Raw genomic sequence first — 22,155 nt, 5'->3', positions numbered from 1 at the left:
ACTTAGTAAAATACTAAAACTTTTAAACATAATAATGATTATGATAATTTAAAAATATAAACCATGCATAGTACCATGTAAGTCAACCATTGACTATCAATTTATCAAATGATGTAATATCCCTTAATAGAACTTTAAAAAAAATTCAACTTAATTCCTTAGCTCAATCCTCTCCCATTCTCCCATTAAAAAACATTACAAATTTTATAAATATAGCATTGGCATTCAATCGAATGCTTGGATGAGATCACTATTCAGTATTGGTTACTTGTCTTCAGCTGTAACTTTGACCAACACTTGGCTTACTACCTGGAACCTTTGTTCTTTGGTTTTTGGCCTTGGGAATGAATGCTTGTTTCCTTAATACAACATTGACCTCTTAATGTTTCCAATCATGTGCATATTTCACATTATTCCCTTGCTGCTACAAATTGGCTGATATAATGATATTCAGATCCTAGTTTACATAATAGCAATCACAAACGATACAATCTTCTAGCTGTTCAATATTGCTCCTCGCTAACTCTACCACTCACATACAAATCAATGTTCTATTCCAATAGTGATGTGCAGATATAAAGTCTGATATTAAAAATTTTGAAATTGAGTGTAATATTCTGTGCACTTTTGAGTTTGTTTATGCTTCTTTTATTTTAATTGCTTCAGCTGTAGGGATAGATTACTAACCCCCACTTCCTCGAAGCAAAATCTGGAAACCATGAATCTTCTATATATCAAATGCATCATGTCCAACTTGCCAGTTTGCTGGAATATGACAGAGTCTGTGCAACACCTTCAATAGCACCGTAAAGGAGTATTTCCACACCCATGTTTTAATAGATATCTCTGTCTCACGTGAATTGTGGCAAACATTAGACTTGAAAGGAAAATATATTTATTCATTGCAATCATTTGCGGGTAATAAAAACTCTGCCACTTGAATCTGTCACTTCGTATCTACATCCTTAAGCTGTCCGGATCCCTTTGCCAACGCATATCTTCTCCATGGCTTCTACTCTCTATCCTTTGTCCATCTGTAAATATCGTTCTCTCTGTTCCCAGAATCTCTGTCCTAATTTAATATAATTTGCAGATTATCATGTTTATCTCCAGTGTTCCTTATTCTTCCTCAATTGATGTGGTTGTCTGTATCTTAACTAGCCATCTGCAATCTCTCAACGATTATGGAGGACTTATGAATCACGCAGGTATACTAGTACATAATCCCTATCCTCTCACAATGAGATAACAATCCTTCGTTCGGTCTCCTATGTCTGTCCGTATGTACTCTGAGGTATCGAGTTCATATTTGCACCTATTTAAATGTGCACTATGTGTATGACTGGACGGAATGGTCAATCTTGGCTTCACCCTCCTCTAACTTGGTTGCTGATCGCTTGATCTTCCTTTGCCGAGTGCTGGATAATACTATTGATTCCCTTCTACATCCATCTGAAGTCTTCTTCCCACGGTAGTCGGAGAGTCCTCTTTTTTCCTTGGTAAGCCAAAATAATCCCCCCCATCTATCCACTTCTTATTTAGTTCTAATGTTTCTTATATCATGCCTGTAATGAGACATGACCCTTCATTATTTGTTTTGTTTATACAGGACTATATGACGATATTTAATTATATTTATATATATTAGATTATATTATTTATCTTTACTTTAATATTATTTATTCTACATGATAGATTATTATTTCTCATTTATCATTTGATATATATCACATGTAAATGTTATTATTTAAAATATATCAATGATATTCAATATATGTATATTATTATTAATGAATATTCTATTGACCATTGATATTTATTTATTATTGATTTTAATATATTATATCTTTATGACATTATAATATTTTCTATTATATTTTTCTATTAAAATTTCTATTATGCTTTATTTATTTATTTTATTATTATTTTGTTTTTGTTTATTATTTAATTCTATTGAAGGAAAATGGGGGACATGACAAATGACGAAGATGAAAAATTCAAAATTCATTGTTCAAATATGAATATCATTTATCATAAAGATGCTCATGATGAGAATGAACCGAGTGGCATGAAACAGTGAAATGAAATTTCAAATAATGTATCATAGCCATATCAAAGTGAGTACAATTAACAAAATGACAAAATGTCAATAATGAGAAAGGAATCACCCCAAGTGCTCTCTAATCATCCCCCTATACCGAAGTCCTCATCACTAGAACTACTAGACTCCTCATGGGTAAGACCCTAATCCTCCAAACAATACCAACTACCCCTACATTGGCTTTTGTTGCATCATCATCCTCAACAATCTGAGCTGGATCCTCTGGCTCCACATCCCATCATGTTGCTAGGCTCTCCTTGTACTCATGTGTCTTGTGATCTTTGGGCCACAAGAAACCATGTACAGCAACAAACTTCTCTGCTCCCTTAGAGGTATGTTTGTTCCTCGTAACAGAGTGGATAAAGCTATAGGTGGAGCAATTCCTCTCTACAATTGAGGAGCTAGAAACCTGAGATAAAAAAAAATTGAAAGTTACAACTTACAAACAAACGTTCATATAATTTGTAACAAATGATAAATGATAAATCATTGAATCAATGAAATCATAAATCAGTAAAGTAAAACTCTTAAAGTTAAGATTTTAAAGGGGTGGAACTACAAACCTGAGAAAGCAATCGGATGGCTATTGAGGGGATCTTTGACTTTTGTGACCCATGACATTTCCACCACAAAATGGGATTCCTCTGTGCCATAGTTTTGAGATCCACCTTTGCAATATCCAAATATCCTACATTACAAGTTTACAACATAATATTAAAATAACTTATAAAGTTATAAGTAACAATTAAAAGAGCTTATAACTATAATAATATAAAGAGTTTAAAGCACCGAATCAAGATTTATGGATTACCTGAAAGCCTAGCAAATTCGGACCACTTTTTGCGAATCTCACTAGCAGTCTTAGTATCATACATCTTGGCAATGCACCGAAAGAACCCATTCTTCACCTCATCATCCTGAAGTGGTGTGACTCTACCAGGCCTAGGTATGTACCTCTTCGGGTTCAATGCATAGGTGGCCATGTGCAAAGGAGTGTTCAGCTTCTCCCACCTACGGTGAATGATAGGCTCAATGTGCTCTGTATAGAATGTTAGACTGGCATCTCTCTCACGCACAGCAACCCTCATCTACCCAAGCATAGAATCAATCCACTCATAAACCTCTCCAAGGCTAAGTGAATCTGCATCTCCATATCTAATCACCTAAAACATCGGAGTAATGATGGAGACTGTGTATTTTGCGTCACTCCAAAACTGATCACTCTTCACTATCTCCTTCACCCTCTTCCCCTGCTCTACTCTAGACTCAGGCCATCAATTCCATTCTTGTGTCATAACCATGAGTTGCAATGGCTCTTGCAACTCAATCATTCTCTCCAAGAGAATATAATATGATGCGTATCTAGTCTAAACTAGATTCAAGAATTGCATCTTTGCAAAGCTCTTGAAAAATATATGGTGATTGCAGATAAACATCTACACCTCTCTCTCATCATTAACCGCCTGTCTAATCGAGTCAATTTTCCCTCTTTGAGTGCATTATTCATGGCATGCACACAACATGGAGTCCACCAAATATGCTTATAGGCTACCTCAACAAGCCTCTCTGCAGCTTTGCACACGTGTTGCATCTGTCACAACTTGGACCACATTTTGTGGCCCAATCTCCTCAATGGTTTCCCTAAGCACATGAAATTGAAAATCAGTATCTTTATGATGCCCTCAACAATCAACTGCCTCCAAAATGTATGGGCCCTCGGTGCATATGCCCATAATGTTGATGAGTGGACGATGACTAATGTTCGTCCACCCATCCATGATAATGTTGCAACCTAAATCCATCCAACATGCCTTCATCTGCTCCATCAAGATTCCAACCTTGTCATAGGCTCTATCCAACAGTGGTCCTCAACTTATGGTCACCTGGTGGCACATATAATGGCTCTCCCTCTTTCACTGCCATGGACATCATCCTCATAAAATAGGAAGATCAAGCCACATGCATAGGGATGCCATTGGAAAAAAATAAATCACCAACAGCATCATCTAACCGCTCCCTTGCGTGCATGTTAAATAAATGAGCAATGGAGTTACTACCACGACTTGTAGTTGCTTTCCATTTCCCCTTGCTGCTATCTCTTGTTGAATTGTGTGTAGGTGAGGAAAAGGATGGTGTATGTGATATAGTCCCTGCTCTCTAATGCAAGATACGAGTAGATGTATCTCATTGCCCCTATAACTATTGTATACTCTGTACATATTGCCTAGAAGCCAAATATCTAGGCAATGAGACTTCACTATCATCAAAAATGCCCCATAGTTTGTTCTCTTCAATTCTGAATTTCACATTTTCAAGATTTGCCAAGAATATGCATGGGTTCACACCATAACCAGTCCAAAAAAGGTGTGCATTAATTCTTGTAATGCTGCCAAACCATTTTGAGCTACATATATAACACTTCCATTTGCGTGTGCCACCACCTATAGGTATAGAGCATGTAATTTTCCTAGCAAACTGTTTTAGAGGGGACTTTGGATCATAAGGACTCCTAGCAAATTGCGCCAAATCAGTTCAGGGCAATCAATAGAAGGCACCCCTAGTGCAACATAAGGAGGCTCTTCCTCAAATTGGACATTTATATTAGCCCCATGATCACTTATCTCAGGCTCAAGCTCATAATCAGATGCACTTCCCTCATTAATTTTCATGTCTTCTCCACTTTGAGTGGATCTAGATGCCATTTATAAAACTGCATTTCACAAAATAAAAATTATTATGAATCATGATTCATTTCAGTCCAAGTAATTAATAATTATTTAAAAAAACATTATAACAAACTAATTTTAGCCTACTTAAAACTTTACTATTTAGAAATATATAAAAAAGTAAGTTAAATATGTTTCAGCCTATTTTAATAACAAAAAATTAATAAAAATAAAAAAATCAGAGAACTATCAACAAGATTCAAGAACGAAACGTTCGAAAATTCAAAGCTAAAAGTAAATTATAAATTGATTTCTAAAACAACAAAAAATGTTGTGAAATAATAAAAAACTACCTTGAACTTGATGAGACACTTGCCAAATCAAATCTTGTTACTCCTATTGATCTTGCAATCCCTTGCAAAATCACCCACTAAGCTCTCACAAACTCCTCCAACCTCTTTTGCTCACTTTGCTCCTTGCTGCTCCAAAACAATGAAATGAAAATGAGGTGTATTGGCCTTATTAAGCCTTGAAATAGACCACATTGAACCCACACCCAATTAGGGTTCCCTAGCAAAAACAAACAATAAAACAAATGGCAAAAAGTTCTTCTTTTTTTTTTGACTTTCAAGTCAATGCCCCAGCAGCACTCCACGTGCACTCGAGCGTGCACCGCTGCACCCCAGCACTCAAGACACAACTGTGTCCCCACATCCCACTCGGGTGCTCACTCGGTGCGGCTGTGATTTTCACCCGATGGGGGTACTCGGGTGCGTGATGCACCCACACCAGGGACACATGCGCACCCGGTGCTTCAGGGTTTTGACCTAGGTGCCAACACCTAGGTTACACTAGTTTATAGTCTTTGTGCATAGAACATTATAAATTTGTACATTATAACCTTCATTGTAGTTAAATATGTTGCCTAAATAGCCTAAAGCATTGGTCATTTTATCATTGAAGTATGTCAGAAAATCTATAACTTCCTTCTTACAAACCTCAAATCCATTGTTAAAAACCTTATACAAAACATTCATTCGAAGCAAGCACATATATTCATATTGATCGAGTTCAACAACCATGCCAACCGAAGAACTCCAAAGCTTAAACTCACTATAGAAAAAGCTTGAGCCAAGCAGCCAACGTTTAAGGTGAAGATCTACCCGCTTGGGTGTAGCGGAGCCTAAAGTGTAGGGGAATCAATGAGATTCTCATTTGTTGACCAGAACTAAGTGTGGGATCCTATCGAAGAATTGGCAAGCTCTTGAATTTCCAATCTGCAGTGTTGGGAACCAACACACTCAATGTTCAATGCAATGTAAAACTAAACTAGCAATAACGGTCTTGATGAACTTATACTTCATATTTATGTCTTGTATTGTTATACATCTTTTCATAATTAGTAACATAAGTATCATATGTATAGTATATACTATATACCCCTTGTCCTCGTTCCTTGTCGTCGTCCCCAAATTGAGGCCCCTGTATCCCCCATCCTGGAAAGTTGTACCCCCCATCCTAAAAACTTGTGCCCCCCTCCTCGCGTACCCCAAGTCGGTGTAACCATGCTAATATCCAATGAGACCTTACAGCTTGCTTTGAAAAAAACCAATTATCAAATTCAATGAAGAACATATTAACATGCAACTACTTAACATTTCAAGCTCATGTGAAAGACAAGTTTAACCTCCACCACATTAAAAGTATCTTTCCTTCATATCTTGAGTGCTCATGATCCAATTTTTTCTCAAATACACACACATTTTCTATTAAGATCATCTATAAAAGATAGCATGCTAGGAATAAGGTATTGTCATCATTCTTAGAACTGCAATACATAACAATTCTACTCTATGAACAGATTTACAATGTTGTTACCATTCTCCAAACTATATTAATCAACGATACAATCAAATAAATATAATCATAATTCACTATAACACAGCTTCAGAATCAACAAATGATTGTATTTCTATGTGTGGGTATGCATGAAAGTAGTCCAATTTAAATGTCTTGCTATCACAAACACATGAACTTGGTGTGCCTTGCTCCATCATATAAACAAGTTCAAGGTGAGAGTAGTACCTTTCCCTCCTTGTATTTTGACATATCAGCAATGCAATACCTTCATCATGTCAAGGTTTGACACGCTTACAAGTTTTTCTAATGCTCCTATATAAAAGCAAACAAGTAATGAAGCATAATAAAATCAACAGAGTAGCCACTCATTCAAAAATCAAAGGGAAAAACTTCATCAAGCATTAGGTATTTCTGCATGAATGTTTCACTTCAACCGGATTTGATACCATCAAATGCAAAATTAGATATCGCACATGAACATCAAGGCATGGCATTGCTGTAGTAACATCCACGTGTCTAGTACTTGGACTCTTCATTAAAAGATTTTTATAAAAATGACCAGGTCGTACTGTTTCTCTTCAAAATACCAAGTAAAGTCTCTAATTTAGATTATTTCTTTGCATAACTTGCATTCTCGTGTAAAGTTTGTTAAGATACACTATCTTGAATATTCAAAATTTCAAATTCAAAACATAAACTTCAATAACAGTATTTTCAATGTACAGATCAATTTTTTTAAAAATCATCTCTACATGAAAAATTTAGTATTGGTCGGGATCTTCACTCTTAAGGATTATCAACTTATCATAGCTCCTTATTATTGGATATAATTCACCAAATGAACAAACAATCATGATTTTCCAGATTGAATATATCAGAAAACTTGACAGCGCAGACTAGAAAGATAGCAGTATCTGCCGGCATGAAATTCGGATTCTCATAACAGTTAAATATAAAAACAATATAGCCTAATATTTAATGTAAGCCGCTGAAAGCATCATTTTGCCTCATTCTTCAGCTCAGATATAAGATTAGGGACAGGAAATTTGGGAGCTCCTGTAGTGCACATAATGGTTCATATGTCGGCTTTGCTTGTGCTTTCTCTGTTTAACCTTCTTCTGGGGAGAAAATTGTCTTAGTTAGGAGTCCACTCCATTTGGATTTTATTCTTGCAGTTGTAAACTATGCAAATCAAGGTTAATAATGGTGGCCTGATCATACTTTGGAGCCACTATGGTTAAATGTTTAAATCAGGTCTCGAATGTGCAAGCACTTCAAAATTCAAATATTAAATCAATATTATGAATAATATTTCTGCCAGTAATTACAGTCTAAAACCTCAATCTCAGGGACCAAAAGAAAAAGATTGGACCAGCTTCCAATGAAGATGTTCAGACTCTGGTTACATGGAGATTCAAGAAACAAACTTAACTGGTAAACATGAAGATGAGAGCTGTAAAGTAATTAGCTGGCATTTAAGTAACCCAAGATTGAGAATAGGTAAACCCATACATGTGTTTCAATGGAAAAGAATAAGAGTTGTCATTACTATAAGCCAACAACTAAACCCATAAGAACCCTACAACAGAAGTTCCCAGTCCAAGGAAAGAATAAGAGATAATGTGAACACTTAAATGGTAAAGCACCACCAAATAGATGTGCAACAGAGCTGGGACGCTGTTCCAGTTAGCACAGAACAGAAGAAGCAACTTTTAATAATTTTAAATAATATGTCAGACATGACGAATACTTTTCTTGAGTTAGGGGAATAGCTACAACACTGAAACCTGCCAATCTGAGAAATCAATGCAAGTAGTGAATGAACCCAATTGAGCTCTCTTCAATGCACTATGCTTAAATAAAGCCCAAATAGCAAGCTCTATCATAAGCCCAACAGCTACTCCTAAGAGGGCAAACATTTTTAGTGTATATAAGTTCATGCAACTTATTGTACTATACAGCACAGAGGGCACATAGAGCACCAACTTTAAGAGTTGTGAAACAGTAACAGATTCAATTTTAGAGCTTCCAAGAAAATCAGTAAATACTAAATATCTAAAGTAGTATCAGAAATATAAAGGAGCTTGGGATTTCACCAAGACCATATGGCTAAGCATGCTTGAGCTGGAGCAGTTCTGGGATGGAAGACCCCAGGAAGTCCCATTATTTCATCCCTGTGATCGTTATGGCGCAATGGGGGCTAAGTGTATCATTCATGCCAATGAGAGATATTTTTCTAAACCAGAATTCATCAAATTTGAGTCAATGAAGATTGACTCAAATGAATGCAACTGAATCCTCATAAGTCATTGCATGATGTTAGACACTGGAAAAACCACATATTTGAAAATTAACAAAAAGTTCACGAAACACAGAAGCATATGATTCCATTCTCTCAACTGTTTACTAAAAGTAAGGGTTTTTAGCTTCACACTTCAAATCTGCATTTTATCAACCCTGCTACCACATAATCTAGCATATATGATCGATACCCCCGGCATCTAACAAAACTTTTACAAGATTGCAATCAGTCTCTCCACTACCAAACAACCAGACTTTCAGAATGATCACCACATAGGAGCAGCTCCATCAGATCTCTTATTCTTTTCCAATGCATTCCATCTGTTTCGTTTTTGTAATTATATTACAATGTGGCAATACTCGAACCGACAGAAATTTTGCCCTAGATAATATATTTTGTTTCAAAAGGGATTCAAAAGATCCAATACAGCACTATATTAGGAGAAAGTATGATTGGACTGATAAAATTTACTGTTTCATTTTAACTATCCCTATAATTCACGAGTTCTGTGTTACTCTCATAATGATACAGCCAAAAAAAGATATAGGCAAATATCAGAGAAGTATGAAAATTCTTTGGAAAATTACCGGGAACTTAAGATCTGTTTTACTTTTTCCAGACAAAAATCTGTCTTCTCAATCCTGATGTAACCTTCTTTCTCCTCTTTGCCCTTTCTCTCCTCTCCAGATCTGTTTTTCCAATCAGAAAAATGATTTTAGGGCCATTCTGCCTATAACCAGCCTGTGGGCAATAACTTTGCTATTTATCGCGATATAACAGAGAAATGTCACTGAAATTGTACCGGATTCTCTGCAATATTTTGAAGCTTCTTTGCAATAGCTAATCCAAGATAAGTTGATGTCACTTCTTGGTAGCCAATAAATATTGCGATAAGTAGACTTATCACAGATATATCTGAGATATTTTGAACTATGGTCTAAGATACTAAGAACCTATTACCATGTTGTTCGAGCAAATGTATTAAATCTGCCCCGGAAGATGAGAAATGGCAGAACTCAATTCCACAATTTTGCATACCATGCTTATTGTATTAAATACAATTATATATATTAGCATCTCTAAAGCCATTACACTGATAAAATATCCAAAATTTAACAGATGAAATGAACAAACATGAGAGCCAACAATTTCATAAACAGAAAAGTAGATGAATATAAGGATACTCTTTGAATAGTTTGTCGTAGTAACGTTTTGCCAGTCTTTGTTCCCATGAAGAATCCAGATCATCCTCCTCACCACGAATGAACCTTTTTCATGCACAAGGGGAAAAATCATTACTGATGCACACTACACAACAGAAAAATATAAGTAAACACATTTAAAGCAAACTCACAGTTTACCACCACAACTAACACATTCAACCACATAGTTGGAACTCAAACCCTTAAATAGAAGTATATTGCTATCACAATATCCAGCTTCTCAGCACAAATGTTTATCATTTATTCCTTAAGGTACGAAAAAAAGCATCGTTGCCAACACAGATTACAGGGGGGAATTTTCAAGAATCAGGATATGCCACTTGAGCTTCCTACAAAATTATCATGATAGTACTGCAAAAAATTGTACATGCAAATCCTTCCCTACAAATCAAAATCAAATCCATAGTTTCAGGACTCGGACTCGACAAGGACTTTGCAAGGCTGACCCGACTCTGGATTCAAGATTTGGTGAAAACTTGGGAAGACTTGGCAAAGTGAAAAAATCCAAGAAACTTAGAAATTTTTAAAGATTTAAAACTTGTTTAATGCACCCTTTCATTAAACAAACCTTTAAAACACAACACCATTAAATAAAAGCTAATTTGATCGTATACACAAGTTTAGATATGTAAGTGTAAACTATAAACCCAAATTGTAGCATCAAGAAATAGCACACCTGATATATATATATATATATATATATATATACAAAACTCATTGTATATAGAACTCATGGCATCAAATGTTCCAAACAAATACCAAAACAAAAACTACAAGTCTAAGGTTCAGGGTCTTGGAGGAGCAAGAATCCTTCCTACAAAGGCATCTAGTGTACGTCCTAGATGATATAGCTGCCACAATATTTGCTGCTAGTTTTCTGGATTAGCTATTTGACTCAACAGCGTTCCAGATCACACTCTGTGATCCATCATCAGGATGGAAAAGACATGCAAGAGAAGAAAGGAGAAAACTAATAGATTGCAGACCTGAAACCCAATAAAAGGGGGGAGAGGATAGGGTTAGACAGACCACACGCCAACCAAGAACAACAGCTGACAATCGAAAAATAAAGAATGAAAAAAAATAAAATGAAGAAATAGGCCAACATAAAGACTAAAATGGATAAAAAAGAAGAATACAAATGAGTGAGGCTCTCTCTCTATCTCTCTTCTCTATTTCTCACTTTGGGGTTTGGGTGAACACCAAAACAAGGTTGAGGGGAGCACCTCTTGTGTGGAATTAAGGGTTAAAGAGATAGGTCTAGATCATGGAAGAGAGGAGAGAGAAAGATAAAGAGAGGTAGATAGAGGGCATAGAGGTACAGAGGGAATAAAGGAAGAGTGATAGCAAGAGAGGTTGTTTCAAGGCAGATAAAGAGAATCAGATACAGAGAGAAAGAGAATGTTGATAGAAGCTTGCCGATTAGTGAATTTGACTTGCCGGCTAGTGAATCTTACCAAGTCTGAAAAGTTATAAGATCTTCTAAAACCTAGAATTTGCATTGTAATTCCTAGAAATCTGAAACCACTCTCAAACATCCTCACAATATATACATGAAATAAAACTTATAAGTCATAGAGAGAGAGAATGTTTATAGGAGCTTGCTGATTATTGAATTTGACAAATTCTGAAAACACTCTCAAACATCCTAGAAATCTGAAACCACTCTCAAACATCCTAACAATATATATACATGAAATATAAATCACAGACTTAAATGTCGTATTTCATGTATCTATTCTACTGAATTGAAGAGAACGAGGCTGATGTGGAGTCAAAGATGGAGAGATATTAAACCCAAAAAAAAAAATTTAATTTTGAGACTTCAAACAAAAAAAAAAAATAGATCTAACTTCTCGCAAGGCTTGGTCGAGGCCAAGTCCAAGCCCCTCAAACTGGTTGAGGATCGCACGGCTTGGGACTCAACGAGTCTTGGCCAATCTCATCAAGTTTTGGCAAGTCTCAGAGCTCTGGCACATTATTAGAATCACACTTGTCCGTCAAGAACCACTAATCTAGAGCTCAAGAGTTAAATCAACCAAGTTAATAGACAATATACATAAGTTTAAGAATTGAATTTCACACTGGATAAATAAACTTCTTGAGATGTATATCTGTACATCAACCTATGCTGAGACGATGCATTATAATAATACTTTATTAGTGCTAAAGGTAAACTAAGTGTAAAGCATTCATCTAATTTTCTAAGAATTCCAAGACATGTTGGAGGTGATGGACAACCCAATTGTTTATGTATTACTATGACATTCAACATAACTAGCACTTGCACCAAAAGGAGGTGCAATGGTTACACCGATAGTAATATATACTCTATGATATGTTGTAGAAGAAAAATAAGGAATGGCAATTGAGGCATGAAACTACCAAATTTCAAGCCTGGACATAGATTCTTACCATTAAATCTAAAAGGATTTGTTGTTATTAGTGATTTATCTTTTGTTGTTGTAATTAAATAAAAATAAATTTAAATTTAAGAAAATTTAAATTATTTAATTAAGATCTATTAGAAGTGGTAATTTTAATATTTGTATCAATATATTTTATCAAAGATCATTTGAATAATATATATTTAAAATGAATAGAACATAGAACATATGTACAAAAAACTGCAAGTTTGAATTTTTTTCTTTAAATATTTCTATCAGATTCCTTTACATGATCGTGGATCTGATTCAAACTACACTTCTGAGTTAGATCCGACTATTATGGGCCTGTCGCGCATCTCAAAGGATGCTCTTGGACCGCTCTCAGTTTATGGCCGTCACCTCCTCCAACTCTGTGAGTCTTCTGGGTTGTTGATTCTAAACAGTTTATCCTTCATTCCTGGATCGGACCTCTTTATCTGTTGTCCGCATTGTGGTGGTGCGAGTGTTGTTGACTATGCCATTTCCTCTCATTCCTTCATTTCTTCCATTAGCAGTTTCACCATCTTGCGTCTCCCCTTAGCTAATCATGCTCTTCTTTGCATTTTTGTTTGCATTTCACCCCATCCGTCCCCGCCTTTGCTCTGCCTGGCTGATACCGTCTCCCTTCCTACCCGCTTTCATTACCCTGAGAGTGATGGTGAGCTTTTTACGTATCACCTTAGGAGACTTCTGACACCCACTAGCTTTAATGAGTCACTTGCTGCCTCTGACATGTTTGATTCGCTTGCCTCTGCAATCTGGGATTCTGCTCTCCATTTTATTCCCCACCGTTCCCCTCCCTCTCTCAAAGCTAAGCGTCGAAATACCTGTCCTATGAATAAATGGTTTGATACTTATTGCAAAGCTTTCCATCGCTCTAATCTTATCACCTTTGAGGCTCAGTCTCCTGCCTTCACCCATCTGCGCCTTTCGTATCTTTGTTTTCTTCGTCATAAGAAACGTTCCTTTGCCTCCATTCAATGTAGAACACTTTGCTCCATGCTTATTCAGAATCCCCAGATCTTTTGGCGTACCCTTTTCCCTCGTTGCTCCCCCCGTCCTCCACTCTCGACTAAAACTCTCTGACCTCCCATATCAGTACGCTTTACGACATTCCTGCGCAGCCACCTCTCCACTCCTCTCCACTCCTCTCCACCTCCCTGCTGTCGCTTGTTCACCTACTCTAGTATTATGGAGGCCATCAGATCTTTCAGATGCAGCAGAGCAGCAGATGAAGAGGGTTTCCAAGCAGAACTTTTCAAACTTGGTGCTTCAGTTCTTGGATCTTACCTTCCTACACTCTTTAATGGAGTGGTTTGCACTAGGTTTCCTGATTCCTAGTCTAGACATGTGGTTTACCCTATTCACAAATTTGGGCCTGCTTCTAATTCGGGTAACTACAAAACTATTATGATAGGACATACTTTTGCCAAACTTTATGCCACTACTCTGAACACCATGTTATCTAGTGATCTAGATAAAAGAGGTTGTAGGGCTAAATGAAAGGTTGGTTTTCAGGCAAACTTTCAGACTATGGATCATGTTTTTACACTACGCACTATCATTGGGGAGGCTAGACACCACTCTCAGAAGGTCTATTGTTGTTTTGTGGACTTTCGTAAGGCTTTTGATTTTGTTCCTAGGTTGGCTTTATTTCAACAGCTTCACGAGATTGGGATCTCAGATATGTTACAGACTACTATTATGAGGCTTTATGAGAGGGTAACCGGTAGGCTTAGGAGACCGGAGGGCTTTTCTAATCCGATTCAGAGCACCATTGGGGTGAAGCAGGGTTGTTCTCTTTCTCCTACACTGTTTAGTTTGTATATTGATGAGTCGGAGGATTTCCTTTTGAAATCCTCTCAACTGGGAGATGGGTGTCATTTGCATCAAGCCTTGATCTCCATTTTCCTCTTTGTTGATGATGTGGTTCTCTTGGCCTCTTCTCCCGATAGCTTACAGAGACTCCTTGATGGTCTTGCTTCTTTTTGTGTTTAGTGGCAACTTGTGGTCAATTTGTCTAAGACTCGGGTTATGGTCTTTAACTGTTTAAAGACCTCTCATCTTTATTTCTTCTTTCAGGGATAGGAGGTTGAGATTACTCCCTCTTATATGTATCTCGGTGTGAAGTTCTCAGGACCACACTTCAGCTTGAGACCAGCTATTCAGTCTAGAGTTAGTAAGGGTATGGGTTCCCTGGCTTTGCTAAAAAGACAATGCTTCAGGCATAATTTTTAGGATATTTCATCCAAGTTGTCCCTTTTTGACTCCTTGGTTCGTCCAATAGTTCTCTATGATTTGGTTGTTTGGGGGCCTTCTCTTATTGCTTCTGATTGGGCTTCTATTGAGCAAGTTCAGACATTGTTGTTACAACGTATCATTAGATGTCACAAACTCACCCCCCATAGCATTGTCTTGACTGAGTTTGGTGCTCATCCTCTCAAATTTGTTGTCATTTTTGACTTTATTTGGTTTCTTCATCGGCTTCGTGGTTTTATGGAGACGTGTTGAACGACATAGATACTCTTATCTGGCATACTGTTCTTTGATGGAGATTATGAGATCCAACACTTCTGCTAGGTCTCGATGTTGGTACGCTCAGGCCACCTCTTTGTTGGGTTCAATCGGGATTGAGACTAATCATCTTCCTCATTAGTTTTTGTTGGATGCTCCTGCTCATCTTCTCCCCTCACGTCAGGAGTTGAATGAGCATGTTAGACAGGATATTTATAGACAGTACATTACCACTACCTAAAGTAATCCCCCAGGGGGTCTGCGACCTAGGATGGCCTTCTATGCTGAGCATTTTCTTGATATTCAAGATGGTATTGTTGTTCGCGCTTATCTCTATCGACACTGGAATCATGCCTTACAATTTTCTTTAGGCTCTTTTAGAGTGGGTTCTCATCACTTCAGGGCTTGGACTGACCACCATATGGATCGAGCTGATCAGTTATGTCAGTTATGTACTTTGGCGGAGGTTGAGACTGAGATCCACTTCATATTTCATTGTCCTCTTTACTATGAGATCAAAGGGAGATTTTATTGCCTTTTCAGAGACTGTTCTTCTCTTTCAATGTTCTTCAGCTATATTAATCAGCGGTGTCTTGCACTTTCTCTTCAGGAGGCCACCCATCTTCAAGAGATTACCTTGCAGTCTTTTATACCTCAGGAGCGTACTTTAGATCAGCTTATTACCACCTTTTTCTCTCCCTTGTCTCCTCCACAGGGTTTGAAAAGGCCTTCCACTACTCATGCCAGATCAGTTAGACATTGCACCAGTCTCTCTAGGCAACGACAGTCCTATAGCGGTTCTTCACGGCATTCTAAGGCTATGGATCGTTCACGGGTGTACCTCTCTATTACTGATTTCTTTGTGACAAGGAAGGACCCTTAGTCCTTCCTTCTTGTTTGTCTCTTGCTTTTGTTTCTTCTCAATCACCGTTTGGTGCTTCTGCTTTGGCTGGCTCTTCTGTTTGTATGCTCAGTCCCATAAACTGTGTTGGTTTTTCGTGGACATTAATAATATTATCTTATTATCTTATCTTATCTCATCTTATCTTATCTATCTTGTATTTAAAATTAATATCAAACTTATTAGACTTTATTTAATCATTTCTACCGACAAAAGATAATAGTTTTTTTTTTTAAAATCTATCTTGTATTTAAAATTAATATTAAACTTATTAGACTTTATTAAATAATTTCTACCAACAAAAGATAATAGTAAAAAAAATCAGAATTTTAAAATTAAGAGAAATGTTTTTCAAATACAATATAAAAAAATTCAAAAAATAAGCAAAAACATTAGAAAGAAATTGTAATTGTAAATGAATTGTACTCTCAAGCATAGGGCTGCTAATCGCATCTCCTACCTCAATACCCCTAGAGGCAAAATATCTAATGAGGATGGGATATCTTTGGAGATGCAAAGACACTTTGCCTCTCTTCTCTCAGTTGACAAAATGCCAGATGCTGGTAATCAGGAGAAACTTCTGTCGAATATCCCAAGCTGGTAGGCAAAAGATTAAATAAAGATTTGACCTCAATCCCTTCTTCTAAGGAAATTGAGGTGGTTAATGGCCTTTGAAGGAGACAAAGCACCAGGCTCAGATGGTTTGCCTATGTTTGTTTTCCAGAAAATGTGGCCTATTATGGGTGAAGATATCTCCAATGCAGTAAAGGAATTTTTTGGACCTCACTCTCTCCTGAAATCAACTCTACTTTTATTGCTTTCATCCATACGAAGATTGGTGCTGATCAAGTGGATCGATTTAGACGTATAAGCCTTTGTAATTCCTTTTACAAGATCATTTCTAAAGATATGACTTGTAGGCTGCTGAAAATTCTTCCAACTATTATTTCCATCCAGCAGAATGGGTTTGTCCCTGGTCAGAACATTCTGGATTCTATGATGGTGGTCATGAAAACATTCACTCCCTAATTAAGTCCAAGAAACAGGGTTTTCTTATAAAGCTTGATTTGTCTAAGGCTTATGACAGGGTTGATTGGGACTGTCTTATTAAAGTTCTCAAAGCTTTTGGTTTTAATGGTAGAAGCACCCAGCTTATTCCCACTCCTACTATGGCTATTCTGATAAATAGGGCTTCGACTAATTTTTTCCATATTTACAAAGGGCTTCATCAAAGGTGATCCTAACTCCCCCATCTTGTTTGCCATTTTAGCTAATTGCTTGGGAAGGTATCTTTCTAATGTGGGGGTCAATGGTGCTATTCATGGCCTAAATCCATCTTCTCACCACCAATTTTGTACTCATGAGCAGTCTGTGGATAACACCATTATTATGGGTGAGGCTTCAATTAAGGAGGCTAAAAGTCTGAAGATGGTGTTAAACATCTACTCTTCAACAACTGATCAATTAATCAACTGGGATAAGAACTCTTTGTTCTTTCTTAATACCCCTCAGGAAAGACATGATAGAATATCCCAGATTCTTGGTTGTCTCATATCCACACTGCCTGGTGTTTATTTGGGTCTCCCTCTTTGTTCTAAGCCTTCGGATACCTTTTGGAAAGGTCTGTTGGATAAGTTTTCCCGCAAGCTTGCAGGATGGAAAGGCAACTTGTTGAGTCAGGTTGGGAAGGTAAATCTTCTAAAGAGTAGCCTTCAAAACCCTCCCACCTATGCATTTAGTTTGTTCAAGATCCCAAGTAATTATGCTGAGCAAATTGAAAGAATTCAAAAGAGTTTCTTGTGGTCGAGGGTGGAAGAGCGGAAAAGGATGCCTCTTATCACCTAGGAGAATGTTTGCAAACCTAAAAGAAGAGGGGGTCTGGGTCTAAGATTGATTAAAAATCTGAACAGGGCTCTTCTTGCTAAACAAATATAGAGAATCTATTTTGAGGAAAAGGAGTGGAACCTTATCCTTAGAAGAAAGTATCTTGCTACTTGCCCCTCGTTGGAAGATTTTTTAAATGCTCCTAATATTGATGGAGGCTCCTATATCTAGAGATCCATTCAGGACTTTAAGATTTTATGCAATAAAGGTGCCAGATGGAAGCTAGGTAATGGGAGGAAAATTAGATTTTGGGAAGACTATTGGTTAATGAATGCTCATGTTGCTAGCAAAATAGAGGATCTAAGTATCATTGATCAATTTAAAATAATATATGGGGAGAAGGTTGTTGATTGCTGGATTAATGGAAATTGGGTCAATTTAGAGAACACTCATGTTGATCTTCATTTTATTCATACTTCTCTGAATTCATGGAGGATTGAAGAGAAAGAAGATATGGTTATTTGGGGTAACAACCCAAATGGGGTCTACTCTGTGGCCTCTGGTTTGTCCTCAATCACCCCCATTGAGGAAACTCCTTTTTGGGCATCATGTTGGATAAAAGGTTTAACTCCTAAAATTGGTATTCTCTACTGGAATATGGTCTAGAACAAAATCCTCACCTTGGATAACCTCTATAAAAGAGGTTTTAACATGTTGAATAGATGTTTGCGAAAATCATCAGGAATCCATCTTTCATCTATTTTTTGGATGTAAAAATGCTTGGGAAGTCTGGAATCATTGTCTTGCAAGATGGAATCTTAATTGGCTTTTCTCGGGAAGTGTGGAAGATTTTATTACTCGATGGACCTGCCTAGCTAAGAATGAGAAATTGAAAATGGTATGGAAAATTATACCTTTGTACGTTTGTTGGTACTAAGGAAGGAGAGCAATGGTCAGGTGTTTAGGGATAGGGAAGCCCTTGTTTGGGTTACTGCAAATAAAGATATATGGGGAATAAGGGAGAATGTGATGCAAGTAAAGAAAATTGTGACAAACACGGAGGGCTTTAATCCTGGAGCTGCTCTCCTCTCAAACTTCAATATTAATAGCAAAAAGGTCTGTGTGTGTGTGTGAGAGAGAGAGAGAGAGTGTGTTGTCTAGCTAAGTCCACCCGAAGGCTGGTATAAGGTTGATTTCGACGGGGCTGGTAAAGGCAACCTAAGGGAAGCGGGTTGTGGGGTGATTCTCAAAGATGCAAGTGGCAACTGTATTGATGCATTGGCATGCTTGCTTCGAATCCAAACTAGTCACATGGCTAAAGCTTGTGGGGCCCTTCAAGTGGTTACTCTTGCAAAAAAAACTAAATGTACATCTCTTTGTCTTGAAGGGGATTCAGAAAATATAATTGATATTTTGAATAAGAAAAGGCAAATGACATGGATCGTTGAAAATACTATAAGAGAAACATGGAGAATAATGGACACATTTGAAAGGGTCATCATCACCCATGCCTATAGGGAAGCAAACCACCAATAGAGGTGTACGCGCTAACAGGATCGTTTGATGGCAAGAAGATCTTGTGAAAGATCCACTCATAAACGAAAGGGTTATGATGGATAGGACACGCAGAGGTATTAGGAAGCTAAATAGCAATTATGAATACTTTAAGGGAGAACATTAATAAATTATGCATCATTAAAAAAGCTTATACAGTGAAAGCTTGGCACCTTTTTTGGGTCATTGTGACTTCTTTCGTTTTTAGTGTTCATTCTATTCATTGTTCTAAGGAAATGAATTCTAAAAATAGTAGAGAGTCGAGGAGAAAAATGGAAGGAGACCCAAAAAGACAAGAGTCCACTAATTTCTCGAAATGAAAGAATGTCCCACAGGTCTGGGAATAACTTGTGAAGGAGGGTTTGACTATGTGTATGGAGCACCTCCATGGCTTTGAGCCTGAAGCTACCCTTGAGTTTTTTAAAGGATGGAAAAACTATTCGGCCACCATGTATGGTATTTCATTTCCACTCAATGCACAGTTCATTTCTAAGATTTCAGGTCTTCCGAATAAGGGCACCCAATTCTTCATGGAGACGAAAATCACCAAGGAAGATCTCAGTAACTTTCCGAAGGAAGCGAATGCGAAGAAAGCGCTCATCAAGGTAGGAAATTTCTTTTCTAATAAGCAGATTAAACCTATTTGGCGCTCGGTGCTTAGTTGTGTTAGAACCTATCTGACCTTGGATGGAAGGAAGAAAAGGGTTCATTGCTTTAACTTTGTTTTTTTAAATCATTTTTGGTATTATGATAAGATAAATTTCCCCTACTACATCCTGAGGTCTTTGCATCATAGTTTAATTAATCATAAGAAGGCTTCCTGCCATGTAGTGCATAGGGGCCTTATTTTCCTAATTGCGAACAACAATACGGCCTATAACCCATCCCCTAGCCTAAAGATTAGGAAAGAAGAGAAACAGAGCTCCCTTGCGATTAAGGCATAAACCCTTGTTTCAAGCAAGAAAAAGATTGTGATTGAAAGTGACGATGATACTAGAAGTGGGGAGGAGGAGGATTCAGCGTCTGAGGAGTTGAATGATGAGAGGGTTTTGGTGCATTTTTGGGAAGGAACTAAGGAGGGTATGGAGACCAAGGAAGAAGATAATGCCCCGTCAACGAAAAAACATAAAACCAAGGAGGAGATGAAGTTGGAGAATTTGGCTCATATTACTCAGGGATTGTGCGATATCAGCCCAAGCAAGGAAGTGGACAAAGTGATTGAGAATATTGTGGGTTATTCTGCCTTTGAATCCGAAGATATCCCGACTGACAAAAACAAGAGGGGTACAGAGGAGATTTTGGCTCATTCCCCGGCTGGTGCAAAGAAAATCAAAGCTAAAATGGAATCCGTTAATGCCTATGGTTCGTCAGTGCACAATGAAATTATTTCCCTTAAGATGTCGGTCAATGAGTTATAAAGGGACCTCCAAAAAGAAGTGTGGAACAAAAAGGAGGAAACTGTTACTGTCAAGCTGGGTGAGGTAAAAAGGGCTATGAATGATAGTGACAAAAAGATCCATTTGCTGGTCCGGAATGTTAAATCAAGAGCAAGAAGGGGTTGAGCTAAAAATTGATATCACTGGAGAAGAGAAGGACATCCAAGGTGCAGGCAAAAGGACTCGGGGAAGACTCAACAAAAAGAGGATTGTGACTGGTTCCAAGACCACTGAGGGAGTCCAAGAGGTCACTAAGATCCAAGCAATCAAAGCTCTTAGAGAGCTTACATACTTGTTTTTGTTGTTTTGTATTAGATAGTTTTGTTGTTTGCTGGTTTAGGGTGCTGGTCATATTTAATATTTCTTTTTATTATCACCATAGATATTCGTAGGGACTTTTCAACTTATTTTACCCTTTTGTTTTAAAACTTTGGGTTTTAGGTCCCTATAAAACCTGGTTTTACCTTTATCCCAAAATTAACATAATGTCAAAGGTCCCTTGGTCTACTGGTGAAGTTGAAAGGTTCACAAGGAGCCCACCAAGGATCAAGTCTTGTCGAGTGCAAGGCCCCCGACATCTAAAAGGGATGAGGTCAAGATCATGCCCCGGGCGAATTTGGCGGAATGGATACCCCTTAGTCCTTAGTTCTTAACTAAAGAGGCTAGGTGAAAAAGCTAACCTCCATCGGAAAAAAAAAAAAACATTTAACATAATTGTAAAATATAATTTACATAATTACACAACTTTCAAATTTTATAAAAGTATAATTAACATAATTAGAAATATGATTTAATAGATATCAATTTCACTCTGTTTTTCCCAGCTTCAAAACACAATTCCTATTCAATATTCTAGACAAATTTATTATTGAAACCCATATTATATTTAAAATGTTCGTGAATAAAAGAATATAAGTTAAACTTCAACCAGAAAATATTTTAATAGATTGAAAAACTACTACTGAAATGTAATGAGTGAGACCCCATATTGGGGTGTGACCCCATATCAAAGTGTAAAGCACAAGGAAACAAGAAATCATAAAGAATATTTTTATATATCTTTTATTATTTTTAAGTTGTCACAATAATTTAAGAATAGATTCTCTATGCAACTAATTGATAGAAGATAACCACCAAAAAAAGAGAAAAAAAAATGGGAAGATAATTCCATCTTAGGTCCATAAGACATCCAATGTTGGGTTCATAATAATAGCACATACAATTCTCTACAAACATTTTCAAAAGATCATCTTCAACTCTATTAATCCACATGATTTCAATTTCTCCAACATCAATTTCTTCAGTCTTGTACAATGTAAACAATTGAGCTGATTTTCTAACTTTCAAA

General features: G+C 37.1%; 1 protein-coding gene across 3 annotated transcripts in view; it reads right to left on the bottom strand.

The window, feature by feature from the left end:
- LOC149562621 (folate-sensitive fragile site protein) overlaps positions 1 to 22,155 on the bottom strand; it is a 171,672-nt gene that overhangs the window by 114,182 nt on the left and 35,335 nt on the right. For all 3 annotated transcript variants that reach the window (XM_089826097.1, XM_089826096.1, XM_089826098.1), the window contains exons 4-5: positions 10,114 to 10,197; positions 6,853 to 6,892 (exon numbers count right to left, since the gene is read on the bottom strand). In XM_089826097.1, coding sequence (XP_089682223.1) covers positions 6,853 to 6,892; positions 10,114 to 10,197 — 124 coding nt within the window. The remainder of the gene's footprint in view (positions 1 to 6,852; positions 6,893 to 10,113; positions 10,198 to 22,155) is intronic.

This window comes from Cupressus sempervirens, chromosome 4 (assembly GCF_028749045.1).
Source record: "Cupressus sempervirens isolate cs-2001-9-10 chromosome 4, ASM2874904v1, whole genome shotgun sequence".
Taxonomy (NCBI): Eukaryota; Viridiplantae; Streptophyta; class Pinopsida; order Cupressales; family Cupressaceae; genus Cupressus; species Cupressus sempervirens.
The sequence above is the reverse complement of the archived record's forward strand: the minus strand, read 5'-3'. Positions and strand labels throughout refer to the sequence as shown.